At 43.9% G+C, this 23,561-nt stretch overlaps 1 protein-coding gene across 3 annotated transcripts in view; it reads right to left on the reverse strand.

Annotated features, from left to right (window-relative positions):
- The window catches only part of LOC118211196 (voltage-dependent L-type calcium channel subunit beta-4-like), a 36,637-nt gene extending 13,659 nt beyond the window's left edge, over positions 1-22,978 (reverse strand). For 2 of the 3 annotated variants that reach the window (XM_035388163.1, XM_035388162.1), the window contains exons 1-6: positions 22,622-22,702; positions 21,363-21,455; positions 2,115-2,234; positions 1,106-1,228; positions 445-563; positions 100-176 (exon numbers count right to left, since the gene is read on the reverse strand). In XM_035388163.1, coding sequence (XP_035244054.1) covers positions 100-176; positions 445-563; positions 1,106-1,228; positions 2,115-2,234; positions 21,363-21,455; positions 22,622-22,702 — 613 coding nt within the window. Of the gene's footprint in view, positions 1-99; positions 177-444; positions 564-1,105; positions 1,229-2,114; positions 2,235-21,362; positions 21,456-22,621 lie in introns of all 3 variants that reach the window. The other variant, XM_035388161.1, reaches the window with a different exon arrangement.
- Positions 22,979-23,561: the final 583 nt, after the last annotated feature.

Here is a 23,561-nt window from a genome sequence, read left to right on the forward strand (position 1 = left end):
TTCACACACACTCACCGGTGCTTCACACACACTCACCGGTGCTTCACACACACTCACCGGTGCTTCACACACACTCACCGGTGCTTCACACACACTCACCTGCAGAAGGGGGCGTGGACCTCCAGCCTCCAGACACCATGTCACCCAGACTAGAGGAAGAGTTTCCTCCAGTTTTCCTGCAGGACAGAAACGATACAGGGGACTGAATCATCAACAGAACCTTCTGACCACTGTAAATTCCGACAGAGCAAAAGTAAGGTGTGTGGTAATGCCAGAGTAGGCTTTGATTGGTTGACTGATTGATTGATTGATTTATTGACTGATTGGAGCTTGAAAAAAACCAGGTGGGGTTTAATTGATTGATTGATTGGAGTTTGGAGGAAGGAGGTAGGTGTTTGGACAAATGGGCGGGGTATGATAGATTGACTGACAGGCTGTCTGTACCTCTGCTGTTTCTGTTCCTGCTTCAGCCTCATGGCTTCCAGGCGGAGGGGGCTGGGGATGAACGTGATTTCAGCCCCCTCCTTCACTAACCTCCCGATCCACCACTCATTGTTGTATTTCTGCAAGGCACAGCACACCACAGTCACATCTCAGTTACACAATAATTATCTCACAGTTACACCAAAGTTACGTGTAACACTTACATCGCATTACATTCATTTAGCACATGCTGTTATCCAGAGCTCAGTTGCATGAGCAATGTTGCCAGACATGTACAACAACAGACCAGCGCATATATACTGTATGCGACATCACTAAAGCACTAATGCAAATGAACTACAGTTACACAGTTACAATGTTACACATGTATACTGCCACACCTGCCTAACACACTGCATCACAGATACACACCCAAGTCCACTCAAGGAGAGAGGGGAGACCATCTATAACCCACACACAGGTATTTTTGTGCACTCTATAAAAACTGGAGAAAAGCTAGATGACTCAATATGTTTCTAGATTTCATGCCAACTGCTCTTAATTATTTAATAAGCCCAATCACGAGCAAACATTTTTTTCAATGACTTGATAGGACAGCACAGCTGCAGGTGCATTCACGTACTGTAGCATTGTGCCTCTTCAGGCACTGCACATCTCTCACCTCTTTAATGTGTAGAAAGTCTTTGGCTTCAAAGTTAATAGCAGCACCATGGACAGGACAGTCTTCATCCAGGGCCCCACAGTAGTTCACATTTGTTTTCACTGCAAATGCTACCGGCTTCGTCTGCAAGGGTAATACACATTCAAAAAGAATCAACATTACACAGTGTTTATCTAGGTCCACTGTTAGTCACTGGTTACTGATAAACAAGTTATATCATGCTCTCATTCACTACAATTGATGCACTGGTGAGTGTGTGTGTGTGTGTGTGTGTGTATTGTATGTGTGTTTTCAGTATTAGGTATGTGCTCAGGAGGTAGGGTCTATGTTTATGGGTGGGGTCTGTTTATAGGGGGTGGGTTCTATGGTCAGGGATGGGGTCTGTGTATATGGAGGTGCGGTCTGTTTATAGGGGGTGGGGTCTGTTTATAGGAAGTGGGGTCTGTGTTCAGGGGTGGGGTCTGATTATAGGGGGTGAGGTCTGTGTAAATGGGGGTGGAGTCTGATTATAAGGGGTGGGGTCTGTGTATAGGGGGTGGGTTCTATGGTCAGGGATGGGGTCTGTGCATATGAGGGTGGGGTCTGTGTAAATGGGGGTGGGGTCTGTTTATAGGAAGTGGGGTCTGTGTTCAGGGGTGGGGTCTGATTATAGGGGGTGAGGTCTGTGTAAATGGGGGTGGAGTCTGATTATAAGGGGTGGGGTCTGTGTATAGGGGGTGGGTTCTATGGTCAGGGATGGGGTCTGTGTATATGGGGGTGGGGTCTGTGTAAATGGGGGTGGGGTCTGTGTAAATGGGGGTGGGGTCTGTGTTCAGGGGTGGGGTCTGATTATAGGGGGTGAGGTCTGTGTATATGGGGGTGGAGTCTGTTTATAGGGGGTGGGGTCTGTTTATAGGAAGTGGGGTCTGTGTTCAGGGGTGGGGTCTGATTATAGGGGGTGAGGTCTGTGTAAATGGGGGTGGAGTCTGATTATAAGGGGTGGGGTCTGTGTGCATGGGGGCGGGGTTACCTTGGCTCTCTCAAGCTGCAGCTGGGCCTGGCGCTCGGCTTCGCGCCGATACGCCTCGCGGTCCTCCTCGGCGGACAGGTCGGAATCAGACGGTCTACTCGTGTACGAATCGGCCGAGCCCTGCAGGACACGGGGAACGCGGTCAGCTTCCCCACCGACCACAGACACACAATTCTCAACCATCACAGACAAGGATACAAGACAATCAGCCACATCTACCCCGCATGAAACGTCTACCACGTCTATCTGCTCACATCGACAGAATCCAGCACATCCGCTGACAACTACGGAATCTACCCACATACCACTGTGTGCGTGTAGTGTGTGTGTTTGTGTACTTGTGAGTGTGTTTGTACACGTATGTATGCATGTACTGTGTGTGCATGTGTGTGCACGTGTGTATTTCTGTTTATGTGTATGTGTGTGCATGTGTGTGGGTATATGAGGTATTTGCGTGTGTGTACATGCGGATGTGGTGTGTGTGTGTACATGTGTATGCGTTTTTGTATTTGTGTGTGTGTGTGTTTGCATGTATGTGTGTGTGCGTGTGTGTGTGTGTTTGTGTGCCCCCCGCCCAGCAGCACAGACCCTGCTGCGCTGGAGCACAGTCAGGGCGCTCACAGGTGCAGTCACTCCTCTGTGTCCTGCTGCACATCAGCACAACCCCCTGCAGTGCCCACCATGTCAGGCCCTCCAGAGCAGCCCTGCATTTCTCTGCCTCATTACAGTCTCAAACACATCGGCCCGGATTCAGTCAACAGGTCAACTTCCACTCGCTAATACCTGTCAAATTCTCCTTGGATACACAATTTGAAAGTTAATTCTGTTAACTGCTGTCAACTGCCATACTTTTGGAAGAAGAAAATGAATGCTTAAATTAAATTATATGTGTGTCTGTGTGTGCATGTGTTAGAGAGAGAGACAGGGGAGTTAATGCGCACAGCTTCATGATCCTTTAATTTCCCCATTACAGCCTATTACAGGACACAAGCAGTAAACAGATTTCTAAATGTAAAAGGTATTATACTCTAAGGAGTGGACTGTCCTGCACCTCCATTTCCTGCTTTGTGTGTGTGTGTGTGTGTGCAATCGCTGTAAAAAGAAGCACAAAATAATGCATTGCATAACACACACTAACCCCTGTTAAGCAAGTCAAGTCCAAACTGCACATATTTGAACACATGTATCAATAGAAAGGATAAAAAGGAACACTTTAAACGCCAGTCACTTGCTGTCATTAATTCAACCCCTTAAATGAAGATTCAAACAAATCTGACACAAGAGTGCCCCGGTTCCCCTCACACACTGCCACACTTGCACCATACGAGGCTTCATTTCAAAGAAAATGCGCTCACCATTCTCCAGATCAGTGGAACGGGTTTCTGAGAATTCAAACTTTCTTTCAACCAATCAGAATTGTAGCCCGTGTGGACTGACAGCCATTTTTTCAGTGTTATTGCACTGTGGGCAATGGCAATGACTGGCAATGGTCACTATAAATACAGTCTTCACAAATAGGCTAAATGGTGATATGCGTTTTATTTATCACATAGAAAACCTCATCTCATATTTTATTCAGATGCCTACCAGTGACTCTCATTCACACAGTAATAAACTCAGGCGAGAGGAACAGGCAGCACGCACAGAGCAGAAGCTCACTCAGGAGGAACTCTGACCTAACACGTAAAATGGCAGGAGCTAAATGAGGAAACCGTTCTTAACTGTTAGTTCACCAAGGCACTCATCTTATTTCAGAAAATTCAAAATGCCTTAATTTGGAATATCCACCAAGGAGAGATTTAAAAACACAGAGAATTGTTGGTACGGGACAAAATACATATTTCTAGTCTTCTTTAGTCTTCATTTTGCACTGTAAATACAGAATGTGGGGGGAAAAAGGAAAATGGGTACTCTGTTCTGAAGCTGAGCCGTGTATGAGACTCCCCTGTGTGACACACCAACACCTCCCTCTCTTCCTTTCTCCTCCTACTCTCTCCATCTCTTCCTTCCTCGTCCTCTTTCCTTTTCTCTCTCCCCCTCTTCTTCGTCTCTCCTCCTCTTTCTCACAGCTCAGAAGACCAGGTGTAGGGAGAGAGGGCTAAACACTCACATTGTGATCTGATATTAACAGCACACAGCTGAACAGAAGGAAAGGGAAAATGCTAACATTATCATATTTAACTCTCCGGGGCATATCATACTAATTTCCTCTACATTAATTACCACAGAAAAACCACTGATGTTGCACTTAGTTCCCTCCTCACTACGCAAATGTTTTTGCCACGGTCTGCCTGTTTTATGGGGGTTAGTGTGCATTACGGTTAGCATGCTTGCATATTATGGTCACTGCCAATGCTTTACAGTTGCAGTGCGTGAGCTTTACAGTTAGTGCACATGCTATAAGGTCAGTGTGTGCGCTTTACAGTTAGCGCACATGCTAAAAGGTCAGTGAGTGTGCTTTACAGTTAGCGCACATGCTAAAAGGTCAGTGAGTGCACTTTGTGGAACCTTAGTGCATGTGAATGCAGTGGTTACCAACCTCAATCACAATGGGACATCAGAATAAACTTTAGGGTGTCTGCAGATCGCCTGTGTTAAACTTATGCTCAGCATGAAGATCCCAAAGAGCCGACAGCACATTTGAATTTAAACCTCAACACCATGCATAAATGTGTCTTTTTTGCAAGCTAATATTAAAAAAACAAATTGAATTCTTCCAGTGGACCACTAGGGGGTGCCATTGCAGACCACAGTGTTCTCACGCAGTGAGCATTATAAGAGCCCAGCACACAAACAGAGCTGCCTCCCCCAGGCCACTGGCTCACTGGTGTAATCTCCTCTGGAGTGACAGCTGCCTACGTAGTAATGTAAATATTTAGATGCTAATTCTGTGAATACATAGTTATGAGCGATTGCTCTGTGACGCAGGGCAGGGCCCCCCTCGGGCTGTTTCGGTAATTGCCCGAGCCTTGAGGGACCGCCCTCCTGCTCACCTCTCCCTACCATAATTAAACACAGCCAGCCACAGCAGGAGGAGCAGGGAAGGCTTCACAGAGCTGAGAACACAGGACAGTCACTCACTGGGCAACACACCCTAAAGTCACACAGGACCCCTTCAGTTCTCAAAAACTGCCAAAAGGGGGGCACTACTGTCCTGGGGGAGTCCTTGTTCAGTTATGCAGGGACTGTGCATAACTACACAAAACCCTTGTTCAGTTATGCAGGGACTGTGCATATCTACACAAAGCCCATGTTCAGTTATGCAGGGACTGTGCATATCTACACAAAGCCCATGTTCAGTTATGCAGAGACTGTGCATATCTGCACAAAGCCCTTGTTCAGTTATGCAGGGACTGTGCATATCTACACAAAGCCCATGTTCAGTTATGCAGAGACTGTGCATATCTACACAAAGCCCATGTTCAGTTATGCAGAGACTGTGCATATCTACACAAAGCCCTTGTTCAGTTATGCAGAGACTGTGCATATCTACACAAAGCCCTTGTTCAGTTATGCAGGGACTGTGCATATCTACACAAAGCCCTTGTTCAGTTATGCAGGGACTGTGCATATCTACACAAAGCCCTTGTTCAGTTATGCAGAGACTGCGCATATCTACACAAAGCCCTTGATCAGTTATGCAGAGACTGTGCATATCTACACAAAGCCCTTGTTCAGTTATGCAGAGACTGTGCATATCTACACAAAGCCCTTGTTCAGTTATGCAGAGACTGTGCATATCTACACAAAGCCCTTGTTCAGTTATGCAGAGACTGTGCATATCTACACAAAGCCCATGTTCAGTTATGCAGAGACTGCGCATATCTACACAAAGCCCATGTTCAGTTATGCAGAGACTGTGCATATCTACACAAAGCCCATGTTCAGTTATGCAGAGACTGCGCATATCTACACAAAGCCCTTGTTCAGTTATGCAGATATAAGGGAGGGGGGCTGGCACGACCTGGACTTTGTTTCTCCAGAGAGGAGACAGGTGTGGCAAAGTGAAGGCTAACAGCTAAAGAAAGGGGCCTTGTGATCACGTGGTTCAACTTGAACATCAAGCTTTGCACAGGTTAGTCAAATCATGGACAATTAACCTTCATAAATAGCAACAAAAAAATACACACAGATCAGTGTACAAAACCCCTTCAGACTAGTGCATGCTCAGCCACTCAGGGAAGAAGAGAGATAGGGGAGGGTAGAGGAGGGAGAGAGAGAGAAAGAGAAAGGGAGGGAGAGAGAGGGTGTGAGATGTTTTCATTGCTGCTACACTATCTTCAGCTGTGTAGCAGGAAGTCCTGATTCTGTCAGCTCTAAATAACGCAGCTTCAGATAAAGAGGCGGGGGGGTGGGGGGGGAGGGGGAGGGGCTTCGCACCCCCCTACGCTCAGCACCTTTCCTGCTGCTCACATTTCTCACATTTCAATTGTTTTTCTAATGCTATTTGCGTGCGCTGCTACCTTCTTGCCAGGTCTCAAAGGTTTACAAAACACCTTTCCCGAACGTTCCTGGAAATTTAGGCTGGACATTCCCAACAAAGTAAATCTGTACAATTTCCTGGACGTTTGCTTGAAATGTTATTCTGAAAAAAACGTGACACGACGATGGTCTAAAAAAGGCGTTTAGTTATTCCAATAATTTATTCCGGATACAGTTCACAACCAGCACAACAGCTTCAGATCTAAACAGGTGCAAATACTGTAAGCATTGTGTGTGTGTGTGTGTGTGTGTGTGTGCGTGTGTGCGTGTACGTGTGAGTGCACAGGTGAGTATGTACTAATGTACTAATTATTTTTCCCTTAGTTTCTGTCTGTTTATTTTGAAGGTGGATATGGAAGCTGCTGTAAGTATAAAAATAAGGGAATTGAAAGAGGCAGTAGGCGAGAGCCCCCTGTTTCAGGGGAAAGATGCATCAGCATCACTGTGTCGGGAACTACATAAACAGCACAACACAAAAATAGATTTTCTCTCCATTCCACAGAACGAGCAAGACGCTGAGAACAAAGGCATCTCTCCACCCCTCACCCTCCTTCTTATATCACACACGCACACACACACACACACACACACACACACAACCACACACACATGCAAGCGCACACACGCACACACACACACACACGCAAGCGCACACACGCACACACACACACACATCCACACACACACACACACGCAAGCGCACACACGCACACGCAAGCACACACACGCACACAGACACACACACATGCACACACACAAGCGCACAGACACACACATTTGCACACACGCGCGCACACAAACACACAAACATGGACACACACAAGCGCACAGACACACACAAATGCACACACGTGCACACATGCACACACACACACATTCTCTTTCTCACCCACACATGCCTAAGTACATACAAAAGCTCATAAATGCACACATATAGATGCATATATAAATAAACAGTTAAATATAAATCACACACACGTGCAAGCATACATAAAACACACATACACATTCTCTCTCGCTCTCTCTCTCTCTCACACACACACACACACACACACACCTGTACATATAGTAAAACACTGATAAATGCACATATAAATGCTCTCTCTCTCTCTTTCACACACACACATAAACACACACATACTGAAATCTGTGGTGGCCACCTGGGTTAGGCTTTCAAATAAAGGTGGGGAAAGTGAGGTACCATAGTATAGTGCATGATGGGAACTGAAAGACAGTTGAACCGTGTACAAAAGCCCTGCTATTTGACATCCAGAAATTTTTGAAATTTAACAATCACAGTTACAGTCTTATAAGGAATGTATATATTTTTCGTAACTATAAGAGAAAGAGTGAGCATGGGCTTTGGTGTGGGAGAGAGTGATCCGCTGTGAAGGGCATAGCCCTGCTTCCTGTTCGGGATGCAGACAGCGCCGGATATCCGTTTGTACATGGGGGTCCTGAATCACTGACACTACACCTGCGAGCAGCAGCACTGCCAGCTCACTCCAGCCTGGATCCTGCTAATCAGCAAACGCAGCTCATTCTGGGCAGACGGCCGCTAGCAGACCCGCGTCTCTCTCCTAACGGTACTCCTCCTTCAGCCGTGTCTTTTTCAGCAACTGCCACAGAGCCATCGCTCGCGCACGACAGCCTCGAAACATCCCCCTGCCCCGCCTTCCTTCCGCCTGCTCCCGTCAGCGTTCAGCCAATCTCCAGCGCTCATTCACGTTTCCACGGGCAGCTCTCAAGCACCTCCCGGACTTCTGAATAAGCATATCAGCCGCTAGTCAAGATGGACGCACGGCAATGTAAGAAAGCTGCTTTCACTGGTCTCTTTTAGGATTACCTGTTTCCTCACTCTAGGGCTGATTAGAGCTCCAGATACAACAGTCAGTTTAAGGTCCCAGGTCACACTAACTGTAACTGCAACTTGTTGCAACAGTGTAGTAATGTTGCGTAAGGTTGTGGAGAACACCGTAGCTATCCTTCGTTTTTATCCACCACAAACCACTATGTTATTTATCGGTCCAGATTAAGGGTGGGCCATACAATTTTCTCTAAACGAGGGCAAGCTGATTTGTCCTTGCATTTACTCAAGTACTTTTTTGGGTGCCTAAAGCCTGTTTTACAACAGCAGACCCACTTAAAGGCTTCACAGAGCATCTCCTCCAGCTTTACTTCACACAGGTCACCCAGACAGGAATAAGCGAATAAGCACACCGACAGTTTGCCATCTCATTCCAATAATTATCAGTCTTTAAAATGATCATAGGCTACAGAGGTGATATCACATTTAGTACTGGTTTGATTATGAAAATAATACTAAAAAGTACTAAAGACAACTGTCATTTACATAATGTTAATATGTCCTGAAATGGGAGGGGGCTATGTATAAAAAGTGCTGTAATTTCTACATGGTGAAACCAATGTGTATAAAAATACCCTTAAATAAAAGTTGTGAATATGTACATCAACTACATGTGAATCATTTGATTACAAATCTAAAATTGTGGAGTACAGAGCCAAATCAAGAAAAAATATGCCTTAGTTAAACGTTACGAAGCTCACAGTTCACTGTAAGCTCCCCCAGTTTTTAGGATTCAATGTGCATTCATCAACTATGGAGACTGAAGAATGTCTGGTCCCTGCAGTGTGTAGGCAACACGACCAAAAAAGCAGAACAACACGCAGAATCAAACCGCATTGCTGGCTGAGGAATAAGGCCACAGTAACAAGATATGAGATTATGAGCAGTGACTCAGTCTGCCCAGCAGAGGGTACTCAAGCTGCAACCAGCGCTCATAGAATCTCACCATTCTGTTCAGTATGTTTTGAACAGATTTCAGGTTTTTTTTTCCAATCAAGCCAATATTTTGTCTCTCACAGAGATGTAGCATAGCAGACTGCTCTCCCCAACCCAAATACGACAGTTACAAACACTACAGAGGCTGAGACTCTATTGGAAATATGGGGAAATAATCAGCTAAGCAGAAATGATGAAAGATTTCTAAAAGGCTGAGGTGCCCAGCTCTGGTCCTGGAGGGGTCTGCTGGCTTTCACTGCTACTCACATAATGAATCAATGAAAGGGGTTCATTACAGTTAACCACCTCTCACCTGGCTTCTTGGGTCTAAATTGGTTGCTGATTTTTTTCAAAAACAGAAATCAGCAGCGGACCCTGCGTCTCTCTCCAGGATCATCCACGGGTGGAGACCAAGGCAAAGAGAGGCAAGCAGGGAGCAGGAATATGTATTTCTGTGTTGCGCAGGGTGATACAGTCTCTAAGTGCTCCGTAATGCTGTTAGCGCCATGCATAAGCCATCTTAGTTGCCATTTCCCTGTTGTAATTGATGCTCTGACAGTGGAGCTTCAGAACGTCAGGCCTGGATTCCTGGCTAGTGTTCAACCCCCCCCTCCCCCAAACTGCCAGCACTGCTGCCCTAAGTATGGATGCTTCTTTGTTTTCCCTCCCCAGAGTGAGGACAGGAGGGTTTAGCACAAGCCACCCCCCCCCCCCCCCATGCTGTACCGTCCTGCATCTCCTCGCATAACATACACAGCATGTTACATAACAGGCAGGCTAAAGCATGTATTTCTTTTGCTAAAGCAAGCATTGGGAATGTTAAAGCAAGCATTGGGAATGTTAAAGCAAGCATTGGGAATGTTAAAGCAAGCATTGGGAATGTTAATGCAAGCATTGGGAATGTTAAAGCAAGCATTGGGAATGTTAATGCAAGCATTGGGAATGTTAATGCAAGCACTGGGAATGTTAAAGCAAGCATTGGGAATGTTAATGCAAGCATTGGGAATGTTAAAGCAAGCATTGGGAATGTTAATGCAAGCATTGGGAATGTTAAAGCAAGCATTGGGAATGTTAAAGCAAACATTGGGAATATTAATGCAAGCATTGGGAATGTTAATGCAAGTATTGCCCATGTACATCACATTTACCAATTCAAAGCACACACAGGGCATGCTAAATAATGCTTCCCTTATTTCAGACAAATACATGTTTGCAATATCCATAGGACACCAATCTGGCCTGTACCCTCAAAGACCAAAGACTCCCCCCCCCCCACCCCCCCCCCCCCCCCCGGCCTGCCCCGCCCATCTCAGGGCAGTCAAACCCTCACACAGCACTGGCAGAAGGTTCATTATCCACTGTGCTAAACACACACCGTTAGCCCAGGCTGCTTAACACTAAGTGTTCTGACTGTATTGGATCCCAGAACAATATCTGGAAATCACCTTCACTTTATCTATCTTTGTGCCAAGTAAGCACTTTACAAAGAATGGCAGCTGACTGCTTTATGTGCTACCTTATATCACAGATGTGGAATGCGTCTTTACTGACATTAATAAGGTCCAGGTGATAAGCCATTTTAGATCATTTATTAAATCTACATGAAATTATTGATAAATATTAACAATAGCAACTTTTAAAAAGTCTTACATAGTACATGTGGGACATTACTCAATACATTATATGAATTGGACAGTAAGTTTGAAATAAAATCAACACTGAAGCCTGCAGCACTCCAGCGCCAGGGATGGAGCCCCGAGCAAACCCTGAGCATTATCAGGGTTGGGGACCCCTATTCGAAACACTTCTGCACACTCTTCCCAGAACATAAACCACACTCTCAATTCAGGCAGTACTGCATTAAAAATTTCACTCGATTCATTGTCAAATTGTACAATTAAATTCATCATTTTATAATTATATTTAATACTTATTTCCACCATGAAGCCCATTGGGCTATCTCTGTATGAATTATAAGCCATTATAACTGGAACATTATCGTTAGTAATAAATGGCGCGCTGTTCTGGGAAGGCTGCTGTAAAAGCGCTCCGTTGCTGGGGTTAGCGTCACGGCTCTGGGGGCTAATCGATGAGGGGAACGGACAGGCTGTAGCCGCTTCCTGCCCCGAGCGTCCCCGCGGGGACTGGAGCTCCCACCCCGTGCTGAGCGACTCTGGCACTGCCCCAGGCTGCTGACTGCACACTATTCCTCCCGCTGAAAGGTGCTGGGGCTGCAGCTGAGCGCTGCCGTCCCGCAGTCGCGCGCCGCATCGCGGCGGGGGCCGCGGAGCTAGGCCGCGCCTACGGCGGGCGCAGGGAGCGTCACAGCCGCGCGGGCTCACCGCTCCTTACGGGGTCCGCGCTGCCGCAGACGGACGAATGGAAAGTGAAAGACAGAGGGAGACAGAGGGAGAGGGAGAGGGAGAGGAAGAGGCTAGGATAAAGGGCCGACAGATGGACAGACAGACTGACAGAGAGCTATGCTAACAAGCCAGAAAAATGATGAACAAGGTGAACGAGAACAACCTGACTACATACACAGACACACACAGACACATACACACACATTACACACAGAGCACTGAGATCTTGATTATGTACACTGGTGATGAGCGAATTCACATCCCTATTCAAAAAACGCATTCTAAATGCACTGAACTGTTTTACACTCAAACATTTACCATTGTGCAATGATGATTTGCACTATTTTGCCAACACTTACATTGTAACATTGGTGTAATTCAGAGTTTATGTGTACATTTATGCTCGGAAAAATGTCAATTAAACAATAAGCACATAAACTAACATGACTCATCATTTTGTATTCCATCCAAAGATTTGCAATATGTGTTCTATTCCAAAGTTTCTGAAAGTTTCTGTATTCAGAGTGAGGCCATGGTTCAATATTCCACATTAGGAGGCAGCAAGTTGCGCAAGTTCATATTTAAGGTGGAACAGCATCTTGGGTGAGCTTCAAAACAAAGAACTAACACAAGATATGCACCTTTACCTCAAAGCACAGCTGTGCCTTTGATGACTACACAGCCATCCTCATGCACACAGATCCACATGTATAATAGATGAAAAATATGCTAACTGGACAGTCTACCAAACGAAAACGTCGACCATCAGAACAATATTCAAAGCAAGGAGATATAGAAGCAAGTGCTACACTACAGAACTTTACCTGCAGACAGAGAGAGATGGAAAGAAAGAGAGAGAGAGATAGATAGAAAGAGTGAGAGAGATGGAAAGAGAGACAGCCACTGGATCCTGTGTACTCACTTGGCTGGAGAGTGCAGTAGTCACTAAGTGCTTGTTTGGCTAATCAGTCATAGTGTATTGCATCTCCAAGTGATCAAGTAATGTGCACTGTAGCATTCTTGCGGACTAAAAGTCTCTCTCTCTCTCTCTCTCTCTCTCTCTCTCTCTCTCTCTCTCTCTCTCTCTCCCCCTCTCCCCCTCTCTCCCTCCCTCCCTCCCTCCCCCTCTCCCTCCCAACCCCCCCCCCCCCCACCAGGACAAAATCATCCACCTCTCTTCCTGTTTCTTCCTCTTTCACACAAAAAAATTCAAATTCAAGATTTATTGACAGGAAATCTGTACGTACTGCCAAGATACGCAGCAATACATTTAAACATGGATGCAGATGCATAATCAGTAGACACTACACCTAGGATCACTGCAATCGTAAGATAGTAAATAATGGTGACAGTAATGACTTCAATAACTACAGCAAATGTGTTCATTCTCTCTCTCTGTCTCCCCACCTTCAGAGATGTTCTGGCACTTTCTGCCTGTTCCGTCTGCAAACCTAGCCATCCTCACACCGAACATACACCTGAGCACGCTGTGAACAGGGGCATTTGCTGATAGGTAAGGTAATGTCAGTTGCTACTGGTCAACGCACACGCTGGCTTTTTCAATCTCTGTTTCTGATGTTGGCATCAACAAAAACAAAAACTGGACAAACTTTGGGCCCGTCACCGTGACAACTGGAGGGGTTGCTTTTTTCCTTATTTTGTGTCAGATTTCGGTAACGGCACCGGGCATCGTGTGACGGTCACGGCTCCCGCCTGCTGACAGGCACCTCACCGCCTCTCTGTCCCGAGAGAGGGCAGAGGAACCGGCCTCACACCCACCCCACACTCTCTCCCGCTCCGCCCTGCCCCGCCCCGCCCACCCGGAACCGCCAATCCCGCTGCTCAGAAGCTCCGCGACTCCGCCCACACGGAGGGACCGACTCTGCCCGACACCCCCAGCCAAGCACGCTCAGAACAAGCTCACGAGCAGGAAACCTAAAAGCCTTCTCCAAGCCCGAGGTGCACATTCTTAAAAGGATCAATCATTTACACAAACAACATTAAAAAAATATACTGAATTCAAATCATTTTTTCTTTTTGTAAACAAATATTTCCAAACTGTTCAATAAGAGATTGTTTAATGAGTTTGCTGAAAGGAGCTAGATACTGGACATAATATAACACGAGGAAATAATTCTCTGTGATGCAGGAATTTTGAATATGCTTTTATCCAGAGCAACTAAAAACAGCTTACATTTTTTCACACTATGCATTTTTCCAGCTGGATATCAGGCAAGAACACAATGGTCGGCCCCACCTGGAAATCAAACGTGCAACCTCTATGAGCCCACTTCCATAACCAATACACTGCATACACAGTCTCCCCATACGCACAGTGGAAAAACACTCACTACTATGTTACTGCACTAATTCTTGAGTCAAGATGTCAGCAACTGTCTGAGGGACTTTAGATATGCAAGCTTTTTCCAGGTCATAGCTTCTATATTCTTATGATTTTTTCCCCCCTGAGGCTTATTGTAAATGTCACAGTAAAATACAGACAATGTACAACTAATAGGTCCATAAATAAAATACTTACTTTCATGCAAGCAAGATTCACTATGAACGCATTAGAAACATTAATGAGTAAACATATGCTGTCACAGAAAACATTCCACATGTCCCTGTTATACTATGAATACAGTTAATACTCAACCACATGCTACTATATTTTATAATCAGGATTATAAATATAATTATATAAGGATTTTTATAATCCTGAATTTTAAGCTAAATTAAACACTGTAGAATTTGGTCAGGGAGATATCTCATGCACACTGGAGAACAAAAACAACAGATCAGAAAACAAAGAACGATGTACTGTATGCATTTCCATAAGAAATGAAGACCAAATGATTTATGACCAAAGGACCCCAGCAGATCATATAGTTCTAAAGGACCAGAGTTGGGGAGCCCAGCAGACCCTCGAGTTCTGCACAACCAGGGCTGGGGAGCCCAGCAGACCCTGTGGTTTGAGTGATGCTATTGCTCAGTAATGTATAATGTAGTAATTTATAAAGGGGCAAAATGATTAAAACGGGTGGGCATGAGTGATGATGATTGGGGGGGGGGGGGGGGGGCACATCTAAATTCAGCTTTAGGAATGCAGCTTGAATAAAACATAAGAGGGCAGTATGACAGGTGAGACGCTTTGCTGTCAGACTGAGGTACCTGACAGAATATTCTGGAAAGGCTACACATTCCTAACAACTGTTAATTTTACTCTTACTGGAAAAGTTAGCAGTGCTGAACATGCCTGCCATGTTAATATTTACATATGGAACGTACGTATAATATTACTGACATGTATTTTACATTCATGACTGAATGATTAGATTTTGTTTTTTAATGCAATAATTTATCCACCCCCCCCCCCCCCCCCAAAAAAAAAAACACATTAATGAAGCAACCTAACTTCATCTTGTTCTGAGAGAAACTCAAATAGAAATACATTTAGATGGATATATAAAATGGTAGACATTGGAAACTAATTTTCAGTAGATATTCCGTGTAGTAGCGCACAAATTGGACGGAACAGACTTGCATGCCTATAGCGAGTGCACAAAAGCATTAATCTGGTCTCAAGTCAAGTATCCTGGCACATGAAGCAGTTTTATACTCCGTTATCTTATTTTCTCACTGAACTGGGAGGCAGAAATGCTGTTTTTTGCTTTATCTGCTCCCCTGGATGCTCAATGTTTTCACAGTGATCACACATAACAACAGAAAGAGTAGGACTCTGGGATATACAGTTCCATGAAAAAGTATTTGCCCCCTTCCTGATTTCCTCCATTGCTGCATATTTTTTATACTTTAATACCTTTTCATGGCACTGTAAGGCCAGCTGACCCGGCTGCTTCAAAAAAAAATCATTAGCATTCATTAGCAACAACAATGATGGGGGTAATTGGGAAATGAGATGGGACTAACCTATATACAGTGCAGTATTTTACATATCTCTGCCCTTAAAATTGAAATTCATTGTTGAACCTTCTGATTCGCAGACTCATTGTGAATATTCATGAGGGGGTGTGATTAAAGACAGAACACCCAAAGCTAACATGGTAGCCAAGGGTGTAGGAGGCAGGGAGCCTCATGTTCGAAGCAGGCAAAGTTTCCCCCCTCATTACTAACATAATTATTTTGTCCTGTGACTAAAAAGCTGATGTTCAGAAAGTTCCTAGCTCAATGTGTTTCACCTAACGTCCAAATCAGTCCTCTGCCCCCAACACAACAACACAGGCAGCACTTGAGCCTCGTATTGCCAAAGTCTGGAGAGAAAGTACAGAGGACACAAAAAACACAGACGTTAACCATCTGGTTTGAACATAGACAGTCCGTGCTGTCATGCCCATCTGGCATCCCAGTCTCAGGTTCTATTTCTACAAAGGCTCGCACCTCATCACACAAGCCACGTGCGGAAAGCCTGAAAGCTCCACTCAAACGTATGTATTATTTTCATGTTTATTTTTGCTGTGCATGCCATTTCCTCTGCAGTGGTGAGTCATGTTCTAAGCACGAGAACCCCGCCCACCTCACATTTTGAGTTGTGATTGGTCAGGTGGACCTCAGGCATCTTGACACGCTGAATACCTTGAGCAGAATAGCTGCTCACACAAAGACCCTGAAGGAATTGAGACCACTTTAAGAATCATGTATATCAAAAACACAATTCCACATGGGACTAAAGAAAATGCATTATTATATGTGTATTGCATACTGTGGGAAAATCCATCTATTTTCACATAATGAGCAAAGTATCGCTATGTTAAAGAATTCCCTCGTCACATGGTGCAGAATTACACAAGTGCAGTTATTTGCATAAGACCCACTGCGGGAGAGCCTTTAGTTGTGGATCTAAGGGCAGATGGGATGTGATTGGCTGTGAAAATGCTGGTGGGGCTAGAGAATGTGACAAATGCATTCATAATCTGCCTCTGCTACTGCCCTCCGACACCAAGCCTACAGGTGCCCAGTGGGACACTCTGGAATAGTGTATCTGCTAAGTGAACACAATGCAGCACAATGTAATATACTGTAATATTATGTGTATACATTATGTATAAATAAATACGATTTAAATAATAGAAATGTGGCAAACATCAGGAATCATTTGGTTTCCCAGCTGATGCTTGGAGCAGCCTCCCAGGCTATACACTATAACCCTGCAGACCGGGTGGCGGTCCGTTCTATCGGGCCAGGGAGTCATTGACATGCTAATTCTTCACAAACTACCAGTACATTTCGTCTATCAGTTACTCAAACTGGACATTACACTGTTTGGTCGGGACCACAAACCGGACCTGTACAAATAATATGAAAACCGGCAATTCCGGAAAAATGGACATCTGGCAACCCTAGCCTTAAATCACTGGATCTCAATCACTTACTCCACCACACTCATCAGTCTCATCACCAAGCATCACACACACGCATGCATGTCATGCCTCATAACCCATGTTTAAAGGAGAAATTTACACACTCAATAGTTTACTATGTTGTCCTTCATCCTTATTAAAAGTGCTTGAGTTAAAATGAACCACTGGGAAACTTTTCTTTGTAACTTCCTGCTGCTACTATTGAAACTATGATCTGGCACAATGCATTTCTGTCTCTACTCTTTCTCTTCTTCTTACAACATAAAAAACATACATTGCTGTCAGGAAAAATTAGGCAATTATAATATTTCCGTTATTAAATATTCAAGTAAAGTATGTTTCTACACAAGAGAGCAGGAGGTCTGTTCTGTCACAGACATTTACTTCTATTACTACTAGTTAATTTCAGATACACTGCCCACTAAATCAGGGAACCACTGATTGGTTAAAATGCACGTCATAAATTGCATGGTCTCCAATTGACCAGAACCAAATCCTGTAGTGGCCAGAACTGTTTCTTTCAGAATAAAAACTTATTTAAATCTCAACTGAATAAAACAGGCGCAATATCATAATATTTGTTTTCATTGGTTTGTCGTGTATATATAACTATCAAAAAATGATGATTTTGATTGGATAGATTCGTTAAATGGGTCATGGGGTTGGAATGATCACATTCAGAAACAAGGATTCAGAAAGCAAGGTTCTGGTGGAATGGTCACGGTCAGGGTACGCAGTGGTGAGGTTCTGGTGGAAGGGCCAGGGTCAGGGTACGCAGTGGTGAGGTTCTGGTGGAAGGGCCAGGGTACGCAGTGGTGAGGTTCTGGTGGAAGGGCCAGGGTACGCAGTGGTGAGGTTCTGGTGGAATGGTCAGGGTACGCAGTGGTGAGGTTCTAGAGGAATGGTCAGGGTACGCAGTGGTGAGGTTCTAGAGGAATGGTCAGGGTACGCAGTGGTGAGGTTCTAGTGCAATGGTCAGGGTACGCAGTGGTGAGGTTCTAGAGGAATGGTCAGGGTACGCAGTGGTGAGGTTCTAGTGCAATGGTCAGAGTACGCAGTGGTGAGGTTCTAGTGGAATGGTCAGGGTACGCAGTGGTAAGGTTCTGGTGGAAGAGCCAGGGTACACGGTGCAGTGCAGAATGTGGAGACTTGATGCATTAAACACGTGGGACAAGAGGTAGAACATGAGAGGCATGAATAATTTACAGCTGTAATATTCCAACTGTTATTAACCACCTCATATTCATAATTAATAACCTGCTCTAGGCTGGGGAAATCCACATAGATATTTCTCATTCTTTGAAGCTCATTTTTCAAAGAAAGCTTTACAGTGTGTGGTTTTTTTTTTTTTTTTTACATGCTTTTGAGGTAAATGGCATTCGTACCAAATATATAATTTCCTCAAATGTGTTCATTGCTAGATACATTATCATCAAATTGTTTACGTCTGTAATGTTTGCTTCCACTTTGTGATAATTCTTCCATGGTGCCCTTAACATAAAGAAAATACCATGCTGCAGCCCACATTATAAGGAACACAAAAAATCCAGAGTACAAAGAAGATTTTATAGGGAAATGGGTGGAGGGCTTGAGCAGCCAAGAGCAGAGGAAGACAGGATTCAGAAAGTAGGGGAGAGCAGAGAGGAAGACATAATGCAGGGAGGAGATGACAGAAAAAAAGAGGACAAGAGCAGTAAATGGATGATCTGGAGAGAGATTCGCCCTGGAGGGATGAGAAGAAGAAACTAATGTTTCAGGTTTCCGTAGTGGAGGATAGAGCAGGGGGATCATTTTCAATGATCTGACACTTTGAGAACAGCTCCTAGAATACCTTGGCTAAGCAGCCTGGCTTTTATTGGAACTATTGATCCAGTTTTCCAAGGGGAGGGGAGGTATCAATTTCACATATGGGAGGGGGGTGAGGAGGAGCCGGAATCTCTCCCTCCTCCTCCTCCTCCCTCCTCATCCCTCCTCCCTCCCTCCCTCCCCATCCCTCCCTCCTCCTCCTCCCTCTCTCTCTCTCTGCAAAGGGTCACACGGTATTCTTGTTGTAAAACTTAAATAAAGTAGCACTGGTTATCAGGTACGACAGTGACAATCAGAACACGCTGAATCTGATGACGAATCAGTCTCACAGGTCAGCGTCAGCACTATGATTACACGTTCTAACAAAATAACACAATAATAATAAATGTATATTCATATATATATATTCACTAAAAATCTGTTTTTTATATAAGCTGTGCTAATAAAATATAAATAATAAAACTGTACATATTTTCCCAGAAATATATATGAGTTAAATTATAATAATAACAGTGAGCACTGCCATTTGATGGCCTAACCCCTTTTTTATGCCGATTAGCACAACACACAACACCTTAAATAATATTATCACTTAACTGAGTAACAGAGTAGTGTAACAAGTTACTGTTTAAAATTGAGTAGTAATATTAGAGTTACTATTTTAAGTAATGTGCTTTAAGTAACATGCTTCACTGTACAGAATTAGGCTATGTGAATTCCAAAAGCAACTAAAGAAATAATAAAACCTACATCATGTAGGCTACTCAAACTACATCCAGTAGATAATATTTTGGGTGAATCCATTTTTAGAATCACCCAGGAGATACTGTACATATGCACTGTTTTACAGGACCGTGGTTCAGGATACACTATACATATGCACAGTTTTACAATTTTTTTAAAAAACGGTTTCGGTGGGTCAGCATTGTCAGAGCAAATAAAAACATTCTTTGGTAGCTCAACTATTTTCTAGAAAATATAATATTAATAATGATAATTTGGCATGAGACATTTCTACACAGATCAATGTGACATCACCGCACCTAAACCTGACCGGGCTGGTGGTAAGCATACCTGCCCTCATCCTTGACATATTTAGCTCATTTTTATCTTTCACGATCATTTTCATCATGTTGAAAACATATGATACTATCTCTAATTCTTCACTAACCTCAGTACGTCCATATAGAGTCCTGTAGCGTCCTCCTGGTGACACTCTGCGCTCAAGGTCTCCCCCTTTCGACAAAACCTTTAAATTACTCCAGGCTAATTATCAGATGCTGCCGCACGAAAAGAAAGGCTATCGACAAGTGCGGTACAGTAAGATACTGGGCAGAAATCTTTCTATAGCATTAAAGCAGTCACAATGCGTCTGGTTTTACAGCACACTATTAGGCCAATTAACCAAGCATGGTCTGTAATCATCCAGAAAAAGTCAATTAAGAAATATTAAGCACAATATTTTCGGGCTAATTTCTCTCCAAATACAGCGCAGCCTTAAATAACAAAACCTCTCTCGCCGCTGCTGTGCTGCGCTGGCTGGCCTGAAAACATTAATTAAAAAAACAAGATCTAGGGTGGGCTGGGATTTATACGTAATAAGCCGAGGATTCGAAATACCACTGAGGCCCTCTGCTGGAAATTTGGAGCAGAACCACATAAAGCAGAACCACATCAAGATTCACGTCAAAATAGTTTCTGATAAAAACACACGCGGACACATTTACAAACACCCATTAGCACCTAGCCTAAACACATATGCAAATACCGTGCTTGGTTTTAACACCAATAAAACTCTGAACACTATTTCTGCTTGCGATGTAAAACAAAAATCATCACCTTAACTCTTATGCGTCATCTCCACCGTGACACACTTTGAAAAGGGCTTTAAATATGAATGTTTAGAAAAAAAATGTATATAACTTGCAAACGACTGTCTCCTGGTTACGTGCCCGCGATTTCACTCCTGTGCAGCTGCTCTGGTCATGTTTAATAAGTAGTTGAAAAAAGTGAACACACAAAACATAATGAAACAAGAGCACCAAAGGAATCTTTAAAAAAAATCCCAACTACCCGAGGAACAAATGAGCACACATGTCCAAGGAACACACCAATATTCTCTTAGGGTTTGTGAACTATGTTCTTTTGAATCGTAGTCTAGTTTCATAAAACGCCATGGTCGAACGGCACCTGTGGCTCCAACGACTGCGTCCACCAAACACCGCTGATTCACAAACCACGGACAACTGTAGCCTACGTATTTATATGCACAATCATCCCCAGTTTAGACAGTTTCAGCAGCTGCAACAACAGCATCAGGCCAAACAAGAACATTTTTACGCCACAGCAGCTGAACCTTACTGGCCTACAGGCCCTACTAAAGTCATAATGGTGACCGGAAGCAGACGGAAGTTACCTGTCTCTTGATGAAACTGGAGGTGGTGTCAGAAGAGGTGCTGCCATCTGATCGTTTGAAGCGGCTCTTGCGTTTTGGCAACTTGCGCGGCAGCTGTGCAAAGAATACAAATTAAAAATTACCTGAACTTGGATAAATTCCAGTCTACCATTTGACATAATTTTGAAATCATACACATATTGATATTGTATTAACAAAAAGGTTGCTCATTATGGTTTGTAGGCTTAAAATGGCTTGATGGCTCACATGTGCATGTGATGTCTTTACGACAGGATACTTTGGCCATTGTGGCCTGATGTTAGATACAGAAGAAGTACAAGGCACATTAATATAAGATAAAAATAAACTGCTAAGACGTCTGCGGTATGTAAAACTGTTGTTTTATGGATACCTACCAAGTACGTGTTCATTTAACAACTGTTGAAACCTTTTCTGTTCAGTAAACCGATGAACGGTACAGAATACTTTCTTTAAAACCTGGAGGGCCATATCGATAGCCAGGCGGAGTCTGACAGTACGGCTAAAATGACATGCATGCGTTCCACGATATCGCAGATGTATTTCACAATAAACTGGCCAGACAGACAGACAGGGAAGGCATACGTATAAAACATCTCTCCAATAAATGGAGTTTGGCTCATACTTGTGGCGCGCGAGAGTAGGCACCGAATGGCGGTCTAAACAGCCTGCAGACATACTGTAGGATACAGGTGAGTTAAACTGCATTATAAGCTACACCTGACACCAGGGACATTTTTATTTTCATTTAAAATTACATCGACAATGCGTAAAGACGCAAGACACATGTTATTTATATTCAGTGATATGATTTAGCATTGTAAAACACAATGCAATAAATCTCGCATATATGCGTACTGTATATAAGCAGCAGTGTAGCAAGATGCATGAAATAAATAATAAATCACAAATCACAATGGAAGGCAGTCGGTATTATAGAGCATTAAGTGCGGCGGTAAATCAGTGAGAAAAGCCTTTGAATTCAGAGGTTCTTGGGGGGTGTAAATGTCGCTACAGCTCCCCTGTCAAAGCAATTTGGAAAACTGAAGAGCAAATGTGCCCGAAAAGCAATAGCGACACATTGACGCTGCAAAGGCTTTGCCGCTGTATGAGCACTGGGCATTGCAGTTACGAGGCGCTGTACTGATACTGAACCAAACCGTCAGCTTACGCTTCAACAACAAGTAGTAAGGGATTAACGATTTTTATTATATAAAATGTATGGAACTTAATGTCCTTACCTGAAAATAATGCGCTTGGGAGCCGGTTTCAGCGCCAGACAGAGGACCTGCGGAAGATTTGGACATTTTCACTTGCACCATCTATTTCAGAGCGCAGGGAGGCGGGTTGTTCTGAGGCATAGGTTATTGGAAGAAACGGCGAAACGAAATGCATTGATACGGTAGACGCAGGGAAAAGACGGCTTCAGTGTAGTGTAACAGTACAACTAGAAAAATGCATATAGGGCGATGCGCTGTCTCCACGATATTGAAACCTTTATCCAAAGATGAACGTCAAATGAGATAGTGGCTCATCTCATGGCCAGGGTGGCGTTAATACCCGTTGTATGTATGTTGGAATCGGTACCAGACAACCCCCCCCCCCCCCCCCATCTCTCTCTCTCTCTCTCTCTCTCTCTCTCTCTCTCTCTCTCTCTCTCTCTCTCTCTCTTCTCTCTCTGTCGTTTTCTACGTATTCGCAGATTTTACAGAATTTTGTTTTTGTTTTGTTCTCCATTCAGAATGGAAAAAGGAAGGAAGACTATTTAAAACACTCAATTTTGTGTGTTATCCCCTATATTACTTCTGCTGCTGCTGCTAATAATAATATTAATAATAATAATAATAATGAGAAGTAGGGTTTGTTGATTAAGATCACTGAGGGATATAGGTTTGCCATTCAAGTAACTGGTGTCACAACTCTAATTTCGAGAGTGGGGTGGGGGGAGGGGGGAGGAGGAGGTGGAAGTAATGGGTTATTTGATGGAGGTGTGGAGGCCTCAATATATGCATGCTGTAGATCTCTGTATCTCAGATAATTTATTATGCAGAGGACCCTGGGGAAACATAGTAGTCAATGAAGCAAAAGTTCAAATCAATTCTTACAATAAAAACAATTTGCCAATCAAATATATACTCTTAATTGCTTGAAGTGAGGTCCTCCATGTATTAATGTGATCGT

The sequence above is a fragment of the Anguilla anguilla genome, chromosome 13 (genome assembly GCF_013347855.1).
Source record: "Anguilla anguilla isolate fAngAng1 chromosome 13, fAngAng1.pri, whole genome shotgun sequence".
NCBI lineage: Eukaryota > Metazoa > Chordata > Actinopteri > Anguilliformes > Anguillidae > Anguilla > Anguilla anguilla.